A 17,186-nucleotide genomic window follows, 5' to 3' on the forward strand; every position below is an offset into this window, starting at 1 on the left:
TGTCATTGGGCAAGACACTTCACCCTTGCCTCCAGTGTTGAAAAACACAATGCACTGGAGTGTATTCACACAATACACTCCAGGTCTGGTTATTCCTTGAAGACTGAGGATGGGAGACGTCGGGGAGGGCGGGCCCACACTGGGGCAGGAATGGCTTTAGTGGTTTTAGGTCTGGGGTTCCCCAAAAATTGTGATAACATTGACCATTACTTGAATACTATATCCAATCTCAAAAATACTGCACCATAACTAGGGCTGTGCAAAAACATCAAAATATTGATATACTGTATCATTTAATATGATATATAATATGGTATCAATACCACGGGCTGCTGTATTGATATATCACCAAGAGTATTTTTTGGTATATTTTACTCAGTTTTGTTGTTAGTTCAGAGGATGGAAACTCGTTTATGTGACACATTTGACATTTTCACTGTTTTGATGAGTAAAATGTTTGTGTTTCATATGAACTTTACACAAGAAGTGGTTTAACAAAGACTTTTAGTATCAGACATGAGTTAGCCTTTATTTTTTTATTGAACCATATTGAATCAATTTGAAATATATCGTATTAAATCGAAAGCTCATTGTATCGAGATATGTATCGTATCAGCAATGCTTTAACGATACCAGCCTCAACTATAACTCCACTCCACACTGAGAGATGAATATCGAATCTACATGTGTTTGAAAACATGGCCTCACATTACAATTCAGAATCAAAGCATCATGAAGAAACAGAGGGTCTGTGGAATATTGACTTACCAATAAGGGGTTCTGATTTAGACAAAGCATGAATGTGATGAGTGTGTATGTGTGTAGTGTGTGTGTGTGAGACAGAGACACACAAAGAGAGGAGAGGAGGCGGTCGCACAGATCAATGACCTGAAGTCACAGGTCTCCTGTTGCTCCTGTATCAGGACACAGCACAGGTTTGTTTTGGCTCTGGTTCTTTGTGAGAAATGCAGACTTGTATGATTGGACAGCATCAGCATTTTAAAGCTCATCTCCTCCCCTTTCTTGTCCCTCAGCTTTTGTCTGTACAGGGGCCCTTTAAGTAGGAACCTGTCAGCAGATTTTAACACCGGTGAAACAGGAAGTACCATCAGCACAAAGCAATATTTACTAGAATGATACAAGAGAGATTACAAAGAACTATCCAAACTTGGAGTACAGCCAAGCAAAAGCAAAATGTGGTAAAGGTTAGGGGTTAGGGGCTAGGCATTCTACATGGTTGTGTTCACCTTCTAAAATGCATTTAATTAATCTGAGCTGGGGACAGATCAGAATTCTAAGGTAGTATTTTACTGTAACTGTCAGACTTGTTGACCTTCTGTAGGTGCTGGGCCTGTCCACATGAACAACAAAACTGGCAAAAACTAGTGCAAACTTCAACATCTGTCTGTCAGTACAGATAAAAAGTAAAATGATTTTTTTTTCATAATAGCTTCATAAAGTGGTGAAAAGACTTTAAACCATAAGATTAATGACAAGTTTGTGAGGCCAAAAACAATCTCCTGTAGAGTTCTGTAGGCCCTTGTCCCCCATCTGAAATGATGCCAAAAAATTCTAGCTGACATTGTAGTTTGAGCTAAGTCAGTTATTTATGGTCAGATTTTATTGAAAAAAAAAAAAAAAGAAAAAAAAAAAAATCAGATTAAGGTTAAACTAACACTCAGTTAGCATACCTCCAGAAAATGTTGATGACATCAGCTGCAAAGTATCACTTGACAATCAGATTCTTTAGTTTAATATCTAACATGATTCAGTTTTAGTCAAGAAATAGTCAAATAATATGAGTTTTGGTTGACAGCAGGCCAATATATGTGTCCAAGTAATCTCCCTTGTGGATCAATAAAGCACAATAAAGTCTAATGTGAAGATAAAAATGAAATATATTGACCAAGAAAATACTAAATAAAACTCACACCAAGTTTAGTGTCTCTGTAAAATATATTTTGGTCCAAAAGCTGATTTTCAAAAATACATGTGCAATCAGAGTTTTACAGTGTACAGTTCTTCATCGCACTCGTTTGCCTTCATCTCACCAACATGGAGTGTTTCAAAAAGACTGATTCACCACGACAAGACCTGTCACGAGAATCCATTCAATACAAATATTGTATGTAGTGGGGACCTCTTGATATTTTTTGGTAGTGTTTTAAAGGTGAATTGTTTGTGAACTTTTCTGGTCGAGGGAGCATCACATGCTTGTCTCCATGGAGATGCATTACCTGAAATGTTCCACCATATGGGGCCCTGGAGCAGGCTCTGGGGAAGACCCAGGACACGCTGGAGGGACTGGCCTGGGAACGCCTTGGGGTTCCCTTGGAGGAGTACGAGGAAGTGTATGGGGTGAGGGAAGTCTGGCCTCTCTGCTCAGACCTGGTCCCAGATAAGGAGAAGAAATGGGTGGATCTCCAAGGAGACAAGATGGTGAGGTCAGATTTGTTGAATTTGTGTGCATTACAATCTGGTTGATTTAGAAAAGAGTTTAAGTGAATTCTAGTGTTTTTCAATATGACCTTTTATCCAAATGTGTTACCGTGACAGGTCTACAGATCCTCAGACGAGACAATTCCTGCTCACTTGTATTGTTATGCATTTTCTATCATTAGTACAGTTAACAGTAACAAAACAACATTTGAAGGGTTTTACAGGAACGATTGTGATGGTCCTAAACCTGGACTAGACCCAGACTAAACTAGGACTAGAACAGGACCAAACAAAGTCTATATCAGGACTAGACCAGGACTAAAGCAGGACTAAACTAGGACCAAAGCGCAGTCTATAAATTTGTTCTTCCCTCTGCTGACTTTGGTACCAACCCTTCTTCCTAATATCTTTACAAATAAACAGCAGATACAGTTCCAGTTGGCAGCTTACTTAGAAAACTAAATTGAAGAAACTAGTGAATGTTTAGAATTGCTATTTTACACATGATTGACTCTTTATTATTGTTTGTTGGATGTTTTGTTTATCAGAATAATACCTGGACTTGTGTTTTGTTTCAATTGTTTTTTGGACAGTTTGAGTTAAATGTATCTCGTCTCAGTAGATATACTGTTTGAGCAGCTCTTGAGGTCAAAATATGTCTACTGTGTACTGTCTTCAGCTAATTATAAAGCATGTGAGCAAGAACTTTGGACCACTTCAAAAGGAAGTAGTTGTGTTTTTCATGTTTTTAAGATGGGGAAAACCAGGTACAGATCCTTTAAAGATAGAAAACGAGATATCCAAAATCCCCTCTGTAAATTTGTATGAACGAAACAAAATACAACTCCAGGTATATGTTTGGCCAGTAACATTAGAGCTTGGTTAAAACTAGTTAAAGAAAGTTATTTTAGGCTTTACTTCCCTTAACTAGCAAATGGAATGAATGATCTCTAAGTGCAAATGCTAAAATGAGTGAATTACGCGGCGTATTTGGCACTAAACACACTCAACCTGCCTCCATGTTTTTTACACTGCTAAGGACAAGACAGACACAGAGCTAAGTCTCTACACATTTAGAAAGACTACACTGCAAAAATATCCATCTATCTGACCTGAACTGAACACATGAACAGTTTGGACTCATTTACATGGATTCATCTGTACAACTGGGTTTTAACCGAGCTTTCAAATGATTCATCTCCAGCGCAGTAAATCTTTTACTGAAAAAACTTTTGAGGTAAAAGCTCGGCCACCTGCTTGTCTCCATGGAGATGTTGTTGCCATGTCTGGAATGTTCCACAGTATGACATTAAACGTATCTAGAGGTGACCTTGCAAGATTTCAACAATAAAAACAGCAGTATGAATAAATGTAAGATAGACAGGTGTAATGCAATACTCTGGAACATTCAACATATAGAAATAACATGTAAATGGCAGTGGATGGACCCTCTGAGAGAAAACTTGTTAAAAATGTTAATGGGATAAGGACAATTTCCTCACCACACTAGCAGATCATTGACAGGAGCTGTAACGTTTCTGACGGGTCCACAACCTGCTTCTCTCTCTCATGCAGATGTTATTGCTTTGCATGGAATGTTCCATGGTATGACAAACATATTCATCTCTATGGAAACAAGCAGATGATGCCACCAGGACAAAGTTCCAGGTCAGAGCTGTGGTGAGACGAGCCCACTCACACCAACAACTGTTTTTCAAGGATTTTTTAAAACAAGCTAAACTGCTAATTACATCTAATGTGATCCTGTGGAACTTTCCAGGCAAAGTCATAACATTTCCATGGAGAGAGTTGGCAGAGCCAAAAGAACTGTTACATAATACAGCTTTAACAAAATAAATAAATCTAAATGAGTCAAAACTACTCAGTTTCAGGTCAGTTTAAACTTCATGTAATTTTCTTTGTTTGCAGTGAAAAGGCTAATGTAATTTCACACTACACACTGATCAGCAGCTTGTTTTCATATATCTTATTGCTTAAATCTTACAGACCTTTTTCACAACGGCCGGAAGTGCTGCATTGTAGCGTAAACGTCACTTACATTAATGCTTTTCTGTGGCAAAAAATCTGTGGAAATGTCTCACGTATTTTCCACCAGCTTCATAACTCTGCCTTCCCATCACCAAATCTTCAACCAACAAGCTCCACAAAGGATAAACTTTCTAACATGAAGAATTTATCCACAACTACCAAGGGAAGAAAGATGAAAATGTAAAGGCTAACAACGATGACGCGTTAGTGAACTCCTGAGCAAAACTAATGTTATGGTCACGAATAAACCAGAAGTAATAAGTAATTTGTTCATAAGTAACTTGTGAACTCAGACTGATTCTAAAATTAAAATTGATAAATAAAATAAAATAAATAAAAATCGATTTCATGATGTAGATATCAGCATAGACAGATTTGCACAACTGGAATGCTACAGATGTTCACAGATTACATGTCTAACATTTAAAGTGCACAAATCTCTCTGTCTATCATAATATCCACATCATGAAATCGATTTTTTATTCTAGAATCAGTCTGAGTTCACAAGTTACTTTTGTTTAATTCATGATCATAAAGTTAGTTTTGCTCAGAAGTTCACTAATGTGTTGTTGTTGTTCTCCTTCATGTTTTCTTACCTTGATATTTGTGGATAAATTCTTTATGGACAGAATATGTCCTTTGTGGACCTTGTTGGATGAAGATTTGGTGATGGGAAGGCAGAGTTATGAAGCTGGTGGAAAATACGCCAGACATTTCCACACATATTTCACCATACAAAAGCATTAACGTAAGTGACATTTACCCCACATCGCGGCACTTCCAGCCGTTGTGAAAAAGGTCTATTATGAGTGCTCCATAGTTTTAAGAAATATTCATCTAAAATAAATAGAGTGAATGCATTTGAAGTCTTACATCACATTGCTACAGTTGAAGTAGTCTAGACTCAGGGCCCATAGACACAGAATGGTCCGATTGTGCATACGTTTAAAGGAGATTCTGGCAGCATTTGTGGAGATTTTAGGCAAAAATGTTTGAAATGAAATCTCTGAATCGCTTGGCGTACTGTTCAGGGTGCACCGTGGAGATCTCAGCACCGGCCTGCCACACAAACAAGCAGAAAAACAATGATGAGAACAAGAGTAAATCCAAAGAGATAAAACAGACATCTTGAGTGGACATTCCAGAGGTCACCTACAGTAACAGAACACCAGCTCAGCAGCCATGTGACTGCTGTGAGATAGACACATATTTGACAGAAGTTGAGACAATATTGTAAAAGATGCAGACTCACCCCGTGTTTGACTGTTTTGGCGGCGTGTGCTGCTTTCTTCTTTGTGTCGTATTGAGTGAGAACATCGATCAGACCCATGAAGTATACCTCCCTCTGTGGGGCTCCTGCAGAAACAACATCACTAAACATTTTACTCCAGTCAAAGAAATGACAGCTCAAAATGTATTTGTGAACAGATACACCAGGGTGCTCATAGAATGCATGTCACGGTTAGTGTAAAAATAGTTTAATCAATGCTATTTTTGAAACCTGGCTCACACCAGACTGATATGTGTAGCACTCTAAAGTGTGTTCCACACATTTATCAATCTGGACAAAGCGTCCCAACAGTGGAGGAAGTAGACAAATTAGACTTGAGTTAAATCCAGATGAGAGTAAAGCACCTTATCTTTCCTCCACAAATGCACAAAGCTCTTACCTCTGGATGATTTTCACAAAATTAAAAGTCTGTACTCTTGCTAAAATAAGCTAAGGTATGTCTGTTTTGGCTCCATCCAAACCACAATGCTGCTCTGTGATTGGTGTGAAACACTGTTGGCTCAGCCCAGTCACAACAGGAGATGAGCCAGTGTTTGTGAACACAAATATTGAGAGAATTCCTCTTACTGGCCAGGACTGACTTTCTGTTTTATATTGTATTATTTAATGATTGGTATTGGTGTATTGTAGGTTCTTGGGGTCATTGTGTCTATTCTGTCCATCTGTTATCAGTTCTTGTTTTGACATTAGTATCTGGATATCATTTGCTTTACATGAGCTCCTTCTACAGTCTACAAACAAAAAATGAACCTTTTATATAGTTTGTTTGGCTATCATTTACCATTACCTGCGCAGCTCTTGACGGCGTACACGTCCACATAAGGATCGTATTCTCCAGGACCCAGAGGTTTGTAGGATGACATGTACCCTGCGATGCCTTCAGGGGAGTTACCGTACGAGCCCGCCACAGCAGCAGAGGGTGCTAGACCGTTCTCAGTCTCCTGCTCTTCCTCATTCGGTACCTCCTCTGCCTCCTCCTCCTCACGCTCTGCACGCCCCACGTCATGGATCCCAAGAAGCAAACTGTAGTCCATGATCTTCAATTTAACAAGGAACTGAAAAACAAAAACAAAGACGTAAACATTGTCCAAATTAGAGTTGATACCAACAATAACAAGAACAATACTAACATTTCAAACTCAATTCAATACTAAGAGGAAAAAAGTTACATGATTATAGGCTGGGCACTATTTAAAATTGTGGTGTATGTGGTGATGCTGCCCCCGTGTGGTCGCTGATGTGGCACTGCAGGCCTCACCTCCACGTCCCTGTTGAGTTTTTCCATAAACTTCTCCTTCTCCTCCTCTGTCACATACACCTTCTGCATGTTGTTCCTGAAGTCCATGTCTTTAAATGTGGGAAGCTCTTTCACCTGAGCAGAAACAGAAACAACAGGGTTTTCAGAAAAAACTTAAGGTGCACCTTTACTGTCAATGTAGAGAAATGTGTCCTCTGCATTTGACCCATCCTTTAGTATCTCCAAGTTAAACCTGTCAGGAGCAGTGGGACCCATCTCCTGATGTAGACCTAGTCTTGGTCAGGACAACCACAACTGGACAGTTTGATGTATGGTGCATGTTTCATGTTGTTAATATTGTCATCTCTGTGTATCTGACCCAAACCGCTATTTAATTTAATTTGCAACATATTGACATTAAACAGGACAGGACAATACACTATGTACAATATTGAACAATACAATACAACACATACACCACCACAGCAAATGAGGTAAAAAGTGTGTGTGTGTGTGTGTGTGTGTGTGTGTGTGTGTGCGTGTGTGCGTGTGAGTGTGTGCGTGTGTTTGTGCGTGCATGCATATGTATGGGCAAAAGTGTGAGGTTTCAGCGTCAGTAAATATATTAGAAAAATAAATAAATTGTGTGAATCATGAGCTTAATCAGCCTTTTTTTTAAATAGAAATACAAAAAAAACAAAAGCTCACCCACTTCTCCTTTCTGCTATTGTCCCACATAAATCCTTATCATCTAAATAGAATAAGTCAACTAATACAAATGTTGGTTGAGACACCACTGACCTATTAATCAACTAAATGACTAAAGAATTACAGCCCTAAAAATAATAATAATAAAAAAAAGATTTAGTTCTTACCCTTTCTTTGTCACTTGCTTCTCGAGACACCAGAGAGCCCTGCAAAACAAATGATACCAGTATAATTTAATGGACAAGTGTTGAGTACCAATAAACATGTTCCTATTTCACTTGTATGGGGCATTCACTGTTAACATATAACATATTTAGATCAACATGATATCTTTTATTGTATTTCAGTGCAATCAGCATACAGCTCATTGCACCAGGTTTGTAAAGTCATAGTGTACAGTTTTGAATTATGCTTTGTATATTTATGTAGAATTGTTGTGTGGGAGCATGGGTGATGTAGGTTTGTAAGAGGAGCATTGTACACAATCTTACAGTAAGGAGGGTTTAAATAGGGCCTGAGAGAGATCACTAAATTACTTAAACATGCATGGATGGCATCTAAAACCTCTTCAAGAAATGGGGAAATGCTGAGACAGATTAATTAGACTTGACAGTAGTAGATAAAATATACATTCAGAAAGGTATTTGGACAGTAGAGTTAAACTAAAGTAATAATTCATATGCTGTAGTGTTGGTACCTTGAGGTCGTACTTGCGGTGCACCACGAGTCTGTGGCTGAACATGTTCCTCATGACAATCAGATAGGTCTCCTCACTGTCCACACTCACTCTGTACATGCCCAAGAACTGAGGCAGCAACGTGTTCCCATGACACTTCACTATGTGCTAAGACAACACAAAGATGAACATTACATTATTACATTAACCTGAGAGCACCTGCTGAACGGGCCAGAGTCCTGTGTAAACAACAACTATCACTACTACTGGGTTTCACGTGACATGACAACATCCTACACTGCAACAATATGAAATACAGGCTTGAGACTTCTAGGTTGTTGTCACAAATGGAAATTGTTAGGGTCACCATTTGTGAATGTACTTTATTTTTTTATATTTCATGACAAAGTACAATGTAACAGAGAATTTGGATGTTTCCTGAACAGTTGTAGAATGATCTTGGGCTGTATCAGAACAAGTATAATACCATATGGTAGATAAAAGTACTATTGATACTTTGCAGCTGATGTCATGTTAATTGTAAGAACTGTTCTGTTTGTAGCTCTGTTACTCCACTTACACTTTAATGACTTAGCTAGCTAGCTAGACAAGCTAGCATTAGCCAACAGTTTTTCAGTGAGTCCCTCTCACCTTTAGTGTAAAATTAAACTTTTAAACAGAACCATGAACGCTCGCTCTGATCACAGCCTCCTGAAAATGTGCTCTTTAAATGCATTTCAATATTTTCTATAGTCTTCAGACTATATTAGAGCATTTTGACAGTGTTGTCTCATCATAGTAACTACTGAATGTTCTAGCGATAGAAATCCATTTAGAACACCCCCAGAGTGATGTCACTGCAAAGTATCATATATATCATTGTTTCCATTTATAACACAGTACATTTCTGTAATCATTGTTTAGCCATGGAGCATATTAAAAATATAAAAACTATGAATATTAACATCCGTAATTTGAATATTTAGATTGTATTATTATTGTTGAAGGCAATTATTTTGACCATGATAATGGAACATGTTTGGAAAATGAACTTGCGACTTTTTTCATATTTACCTTTGCTCTCAGTTCTTTTTATGGATGTTTTACTTTTAACAAGAGTGGGTCCAGAAGCATGAGACAAGATGGTTTATAATTAACAGTCATGAAATTCAATTCACTATTTGGCCCTACAATTTTTCATTCAATTTATTTTGTATTTTGCTGTTATTTTAGAATACTGAAGAATATTTTAAAACCCCTTTGATCCCCCATCCACATTGTAGAACAGAGGCCTGTTTTTAGTCATCCTTCTGAGACAGCTTTGCTCCATGGAGACACTTTAAATTGAGTCTGATTCAGGTCACTCTCCTCACCTGCTCCACCACAGCACAGAGCACAGAGGAGCACAGCAAAGAGGGAAGCTGTAACTAAACTCTCACAGAGCACCATAAAAACAAACAAAAGCTTTGCAGAAGTGGGCCACAGGGGACAGAGCCACTTCACATACACTTTCAAGGTCTGGCCTCTAGCAACAGAGCAACAGAGCAAACAGGAAACCACTGCACAGTTATTATTTGTAATAGGAGACAGAGCAAAAACCATGTCACAAGGAAGTTATTATAATGAAACAAGGGCTGGGCCAAAATATGGACTCTCTCATTTGGGTTGCCAGTTTCACTATTAAAATCCAGTTGGTTAAATTGCCTCTCTCTGATGTGAATGACACTACCTAAACCTAAGCACCTGCACAACCCTGAATCAGTGCTAGTGCAGCCTCTGCAGCTCAGGGAGGGAATTTTGGAGGTTCTGAGCTTTCACATGAGACAAGGGCTGTCAATATACTGAGAATATACACGTATATCTGCAGGTTATGGCACTAAAAGATATTGTAGCACAGTGAGAGCGCAGACTACAAACTGTTTCTTTAATTGCACTTACAGTGTCTAAATGGAAACATGTAAACTATGTATTATCAAATTATTCTATGGTCATTATATACTGTACCTGGTGCTACTTAGAAAGGAAGTAGTGCATATGGGCGTACCTGACAGGATGTTGGACATATATGGGTGTACCTGACAGGATGTTGTACATATATGGGTGTACCTGACAGGATGTTGTACATATAAGGGCGTACCTGGTGATATTCGGACAGTATATTGTGCATGTCGGCCACGTCTTCACTGGAGATCTGTTTAATCACTAGAGTTTTGTCGTAGGAGTTGAGGAGCAGTCCCTCGCCCTGGGCCTCCACACTGAGAGGAGGACTGCGTGTCAGAGATACCTGCAGCAGAGAGGAGACAGACAAGAGAGAGGGACAGGAAAGAAAGAGAGATGAGAGAGAAAGGAGAGCGCGAGGAGAGAGGAGAGAGTTCAAAACAGTTCAAAACTGTACAAGTGTGGAGAAGTGCATAAAGATCCACAGTTGAACCAGTGATCTGCTGCTGTTGGATGGAGACTACGCCATGGGCCCTCAGACCACCAACACTCACACATCACATTCATAGTAGACAATGTGGGTGAAGTGTTTTGCCCAAGAACACAACAGAGGATGCACAAAAACCACTGCTGCCTCACACTGGCATATTCCCAGATGTCCCTCGTCACAAAGAACCAAACTTGTGTCGCTGTGTCCTTAGACAAGGCACTTCACCTATCTAGCCTTGAAAGGGGTGTGGGTGTGAGTGATGATGGTAGTCTGAGGGGTCGATGGGGCAGATGGTGCCGATGACGCAGATTAGCAGCCCCACTGCCAATCTTCATGAAAGAATAATGACTAGAGTCTACAGCTTCGAGAGACTTTGTCGATTCTGTAATCACACTACAAGTGTATGGGTTTATTATTATTATTATTATTATGGATTATCTGACGAGATCAAGACATGGTACCATGGATGGATCGCTCTATGTACAAGGACCAAAATATGTTATTGCACCTGCCTTCTGAAATGTAACTTGGCAATATTTAGCCCTTATGTCTCTCGATCAGAAAATGACTAAAGAGGTGAGTGAATGATTCACAACTCACCTGATAATCCAAGTCCTCGATACCAAAACGCTCTCGCAGATTCCGGAACACCTGAGGACAGTACTCCTTAAACTTAAAATGTCCCGGGAGGTTTTCTCTGCAGAAACATAACATAGAAACTGTCAAAAAGAACCTGTACTTGGGTATCACATTGGAAGACCAAAATGATGCTCTCTCAAGTAATAGAAAAGTATGGTTAGTTTTAATACATATTCACTGGTTAGCACATTTCTGTAACTTAAAAAGAAGCAAAACAGGTCCACACTTGCACTCAGACAAACTTTGGTCTTTTCACAGTGAGCCTGCATGATTTAAAATCCTCACGTTGTGAAGTGTGACATGACACAAAAAATCGTTATAGTTCTTTGTGTTGCTGAGTAAGCGTGTACAGAACAGTGTTTGTGCTTTAGAAAGAGCAGGTGAGATGAACGTACTTGTTAAAAAGGTGGTTGTTGACCTTGATCTTGGTGTTGGCCTTAAAGTCGTCTGGAAGCAGCATCACAGGAACAGGCACCTGGCTCAAGTCGTTTATCTGGGAAATAAAGTGCACGTTCATCATTAAAAGAACATTTTCATTAACTCCTGTATTTAAATAAAGGAGGTCACCATATCCAACTTTTAGTGTTACGATTATAGTGAAGAAAAAACACAGTTATTTAATGATTATTCACAATTACAGATTTTTTTTTCCATTTCCATCATCTAACATGTTACAATGACCTGGTTTCTGAAATGAAACTTTCTGAATCATGAAGTAAAGTTGAGGTGAAATAAACAGAGAAAATAAGCACTGTACAGGAATTTAACTTTTTTGTAGAGCCCGACCGATATATTGGCTGGCCGATATGGGCACCTGGAGACATATCGGCTATCTGCCGATATGCTTGCTGATATGGGCCGATATTTCACGTGGGCATGTTATACCTCGTTATAAAGCTTAGACTCTCTACATTATGTTCATTTAATCCAATTTACAGACAGATAAATGTCCTAATATGTGGCTCTGTGTCAGTATTTATCTGCAGTGTAACTTGTCTGTGTCTGTACTGTCCCTGAACACACCACAGAGTCATGTCACTTCACTCACGTGTTCTTGTTTACACCCGCAGCAGTGCACAACACTGAGATTATATTCTTTTTAGGACAATCGGTTTGAGTCTGGATTAAAAGGACATTTATTAGTTCAGACTTGTGATGTGGGAGGAGCCTGTGTGAGGCTGAGTGTTGGAAATACATTGACTTTGAAGCTAGTTTTGGTTATTTGTTATTAGCGATTAGCTGCTGTAGCTCCCGCACATAAACAGGCTGTTTTCTATTGGTCTGTTGTAAAGTGACTATATTGTCCGTATATTTGCTACTGGAGCTGCATTGATATGTAAATGAGCTGTGAATAGACGTGTGAATGATCCACATTTATGCATAATTAATTACCGCGGCGCGCACGTTTTTATGGCTAAAGGCTAAGAGCGCTAGTTTCTTTACTATTTAGGAGTTATGGGTCGGTTGCGATCGAAGCGGCTCTTAGAGCCGGCTCTTTGAAGCGAACAACGGGAGCCTGCTTCTTATTGGGAGCCGCGTTTTCTCTTTTTCTCACTTTTTCTCTTCAAGCCGCTTGTAGGCCCGTAGTTTGACAGCAGCAGCGGCTGAAAACAAAACTTTCAGAAATCTGCGTGTGCATAGGATTTTTAAAAAAAAGTGCATATTTGGCTGCAGTTCAGCATAAAATGAATAAAGCAGGACTAATCTTGGGCTCGAGTGAGGGAGAGACCAAGTCCCGACACTCAGTCCTGGTTCAGTTCTGGTGTAGTCCTGCTTGCAACAAAACAATCTAAAGAGTCTCTTGGGAGCTGAAAGAGCCAGCTGCTTTAGTGAGCCAAGCCAAAAGAGCCGGTTCTCCAAAAAAAAAAAAAACTGGAATCCCCATCACTAGTAGCTAGAATGTGATGCAAAAATGCCATTAGGCCAATCTACTGTATGTAAATATGATGTAAAGAGTCAGAATAACAATAAATGTTGCCTAAATAAACCCAATTTACAATCCACTAGAGCCAAACCTAAGTTTTTTTAAACAATTCAAGATTTACAGTGAATTTTTACATCACTAAATATATCGGCCATTATATCGGCCATCGGCAGCGCCAACTCCCATTATATCGGTTTCATATCGGCCACAACAAAATCTGTATCGGTCGGGCTCTACTTTTTTGGAGAACAGTTTGAATGGAAATTATTTAATTTAGCTTTAAAACTTTTTATCTATTTACTTCTATGGGGTATTAACTGCTAACACGTAACATATTTGGTCACCATGTCACTTTTTATTGTTTTTATGGTATTGTTCAGGTTTGTGAAGTTGTCGTGTGTGGTTGGTTAGTAGTGTGTGGTTATAAATGCTTTTGTATATTTATGAAGTATTGTCATGTGGGTGTGTGAGTGACGTAAAATCTTCTACAGGATTGTAACTGTAAGGGGCTAGTTATAAATCAATTACACTAAATGTGTCAAATGCAAATAGGGACATTTGGTGAACACACGGCTTACTTCTGTTTTGGTTAATTTTACATAGTGACACATACACTATACCACTGCACTCTGTTAATAATAGGTTTAATGGGTTTGTCATTAAAATGAGCTAAACACAGTGTAAACTAACCCACATCATGTCTTAACTAGGTATAAATACTGTCTAAAGTGCTCAGACTTCTGCCTCTGCGGCCCGACCCCGGATAAAGCAGAAGAAAATGGATAGACAAATCTACGTAAGCAGCCTTCTAGATTCAAAGTAGTAGTACACACTGACACTACATCAATTGTAAACCTGTTCTAAACCAGGACTAAAATTAGACTAAATAAGGTCTGAACCAGGACTTAATCAAGATGCAGTAATAGAATGTAAGTAAATCAGGACTAAACTAAGACTAAATCAGGACTCAATCAGAATATCATTGTTAAAACAGGTCTAAACTAGGATTAGAGTTAGTCTCTAGATCAAGATGAAACCATGGATAAAAAAAGTCATGCGCAACTACATAACAAAACCTCTACTTTAAGTATATCCCACTCAGGTGCAATCGATCAAGAACCAGCTGGGACTAAACCAGGTCTATACAAGGATTAAACCAGGACAGAACCAGGACTGAACCAGGATCAAACCAATTCTTACCAATGAATAAAAAAATCTATAAAACATCTTGTGTACACTGTCTAAATGCATGCACAACCCATAATATACCCAGCTTTCTGAAACTGAACTAAACCAAAAACAAATCAGGACTAAACCAGGACTTCATAATGAATAAAACATCTCTAAACTTCATATCACATAATTTTGTTTATTTTTTTCCTTTTTCATAGTTGATAGCATTTTTCAATCCCTGTATTTCATTGTCATGTGTAAAATATAGGGTCTAAATCATAACTAAACCAAGACTGAACCAAGACTAAACCAAGAATAAACCAAATCAGACTTTTATTTATTACCTTTTTTATAGTTTAAAACCACTCACTTGTCCTGTAATAAGCATCGTGCTGTATAAATAACATGCATAAAAGCATAACAAAACCAAGTCCAAACAGGACAGAAACTGCAGTAAATCAAGACTAAACCAGAACTAAATACTGAAGAAAAGATCTGTAAACCATGATCTAAACTTGCTCTCACAGCTCTGTAATAACCATGTGCTAATTCTAAATAACAGAACTGGGACTCATAGTCAAGCCTAAACCAGATCCTAGAACAATGAGGTTCATTTAGTCTTCCGATAATTTATCTTATTGGGTTCTTTTTTCAGACCAAGAGTTTGTTTTCATACCTGACAATTTCGACTACTCACTGCAGTCTTCCTCATAGTGGTCGGCTTCGGTAGGAAGACACCGCCAAAACCTGTAGAAATCAGCTGACCAGACACATCACAGCAACATCACGTGACCACTCTGAGAAAGACCGCAGGGAGCAGCCGAAACTCTCAGGTATGAAAACAAACTCTTGGCCTAAACCAGATCCTTCAATGAATAAACATGTGTAAACCATATGGTCTAAACCAGGACTAAACAAGGATTAAACACTGAATAAAACATCTGTACTAACCATAGCACTGCCTGAATAAATAACATGCATACATATATAACTCATAACAATATCAGGTCTAAACCAGGACTAAACCAGGACTAAACACTGAGTAAAGGATCTGTAAACCATGATCTAAACTTGATCGCCCTGTAATAATCGTTGTGCTAACTCTCTAAATAGCATGCAAAATCCATAACAAAACCAGATAATAAACTAATAGTAAAGAGTAAACCAGATCCTTCATTAAATAAACATATGTAAACTATATGGTCTAACCCAGGACTAAAATAGGTCTAAACCAGGACTAAAACAGGTCTAAACCAGGACTAAAACAGGTCTAAACCAGGACTAAAACAGGTCTAAACCAGGACTAAAACAGGTCTAAACCAGGACTAGACACTGAATAAAACGTCTGTACTAACCGTAGCGCTACCTGTCTACATAACATGCGTATATAACTCATAACAATATCAGGTCTAAATAGGACTAAACCAGGTCTAAACCAAGTCTAAACCAAGTCTAAACCAAGTCTAAACCAAGTCTAAACCAAGTCTAAACCAGTCTAAACCAAGTCTAAACCAGGTCTAAACCAAGTCTAAACCAAGTCTAAACCAAGTCTAAACCAAGACTTTATTAAACTACCTTTGTGATAGCTTTAAAGCCTGTCCGTGCCCTGTTCTACCCGTTGTGCTAACTGTCCCTGTTCCATTTCCATATGGTGCAGTTACACTCCCGCAGCAGCGTTAGCATTAGCCTCCGCTGTCCCACTCACCGAATGATTCACGCCCCACATGAACACACTGATCACCGGGTCACTGGCTCGGAACACCTTCACTTTCTGCTGGACGAAATGCTTCTTCTTCGTCTTGGTTTTGGGCGCCAGGATCACCATGGGGCTGGAGCTGGCCCCGGAGTTACCGAGGGATGCCATAGCCGCGCGGGAGCTCTCCTCTGCGGGCTGCTCTTCCTGGAACCTGCGCTGTCTCTGGAGGAGGCTAGCACACGGAGCTAACGCCGAGACCCAGCCGCGCTCCTCCCCAACGGCTCACACTGTCAAAGGTCACCCGGATTTTGGTTTAATTCAAGCTCAATTTAACGTGTAAACGAGCAGAATAAATGATTGCTTTAGCTGGAGCCTAGCAGCAGCGTAAATGATTGATTAAAAGTGCAGACGTGCAGCAGCGTTGCCCCCTAAAGCCATGCCAAAGCCCCCCCGTTATTTTGGAGGACCACGTGGTGAGCTTATGATTGACAGGTGACACGAGCCAAAGGACGCGCACGCTGCACGTCAGGTGACCCGAATAGCGAACGCTATTTCCCTCAGCGGGTTTTTGAGATGCAAATTGTGTACAAAAATTTTACTTTAAATAAGATATAAATAAGATTTTTTTTTTTTTTCTCAAAAAAAAAAAAAAAAAAAAAAAAGAAATATGTATATACATTATATATATATATATATATATATATATATATATATATATATATATATATATATATATATATATATATATATATATATAATATATAATATAATAAGAATAATATATAGATATAATTAAATACTTTTAAAAAATCTAGGACTAATCAGAACATTCTCAAAAACTTTTGTATTCAAATGGGGATGTCACCATATTCATCTTTAATGTTATGATTATTGTGAAATAAACAGACAAAAAAAGCACTTTACAT

The 17,186-nt window shown here is 38.8% G+C and overlaps 1 protein-coding gene across 3 annotated transcripts; it reads right to left on the reverse strand.

The window, feature by feature from the left end:
* Positions 1-1,937: 1,937 nt before the first annotated feature.
* pip4k2ca (phosphatidylinositol-5-phosphate 4-kinase, type II, gamma a) lies at positions 1,938-16,714 on the reverse strand. 3 transcript variants are annotated; one of them, XM_055165969.1, is made up of 10 exons: positions 16,270-16,714; positions 11,863-11,960; positions 11,429-11,525; positions 10,538-10,684; positions 8,422-8,568; positions 7,892-7,930; positions 7,038-7,151; positions 6,561-6,834; positions 5,741-5,844; positions 1,938-5,547 (listed from the first exon to the last, which is right to left on the reverse strand). In XM_055165969.1, the coding sequence occupies exons 1-10, from the start codon at positions 16,426-16,428 to the stop codon at positions 5,467-5,469; spliced, it is 1,260 nt and encodes a 419-aa protein (XP_055021944.1). In that variant the 5' UTR covers positions 16,429-16,714; the 3' UTR covers positions 1,938-5,466. The 3 variants fall into 3 exon arrangements, with proteins under 3 accessions (XP_055021944.1, XP_020797675.1, XP_055021945.1); XM_020942016.2 differs by having other exon boundaries at positions 6,567-6,834; positions 16,270-16,712; XM_055165970.1 differs by lacking the exon at positions 16,270-16,714 and adding an exon at positions 15,241-15,357.
* Positions 16,715-17,186: the final 472 nt, after the last annotated feature.

The sequence above is a fragment of the Boleophthalmus pectinirostris genome, unplaced genomic scaffold (genome assembly GCF_026225935.1).
Source record: "Boleophthalmus pectinirostris isolate CB_2022bp ecotype Guang Dong unplaced genomic scaffold, ASM2622593v1 HiC_scaffold_8, whole genome shotgun sequence".
Classification (NCBI taxonomy): Eukaryota; Metazoa; Chordata; class Actinopteri; order Gobiiformes; family Gobiidae; genus Boleophthalmus; species Boleophthalmus pectinirostris.

What these genes read in the sequence shown, in the direction of transcription:
- pip4k2ca (XM_055165969.1), bottom strand. Translation starts at nt 16,428, where the DNA reads ATGGCATCCCTCGGTAACTCCGGGGCCAGCTCCAGCCCCATGGTGATC. An exon ending in TCGAGGACTTGGATTATCAG is followed by an intron (nt 10,685 to 11,428) that starts GTGAGTTGTGAA and finishes TCTCTGCTGCAG; the next exon opens with GTATCTCTGACACGCAGTCC. An exon ending in TACTGTCCGAATATCACCAG is followed by an intron (nt 8,569 to 10,537) that starts GTACGCCCTTAT and finishes GTGTTGTCTTAG; the next exon opens with CACATAGTGAAGTGTCATGG.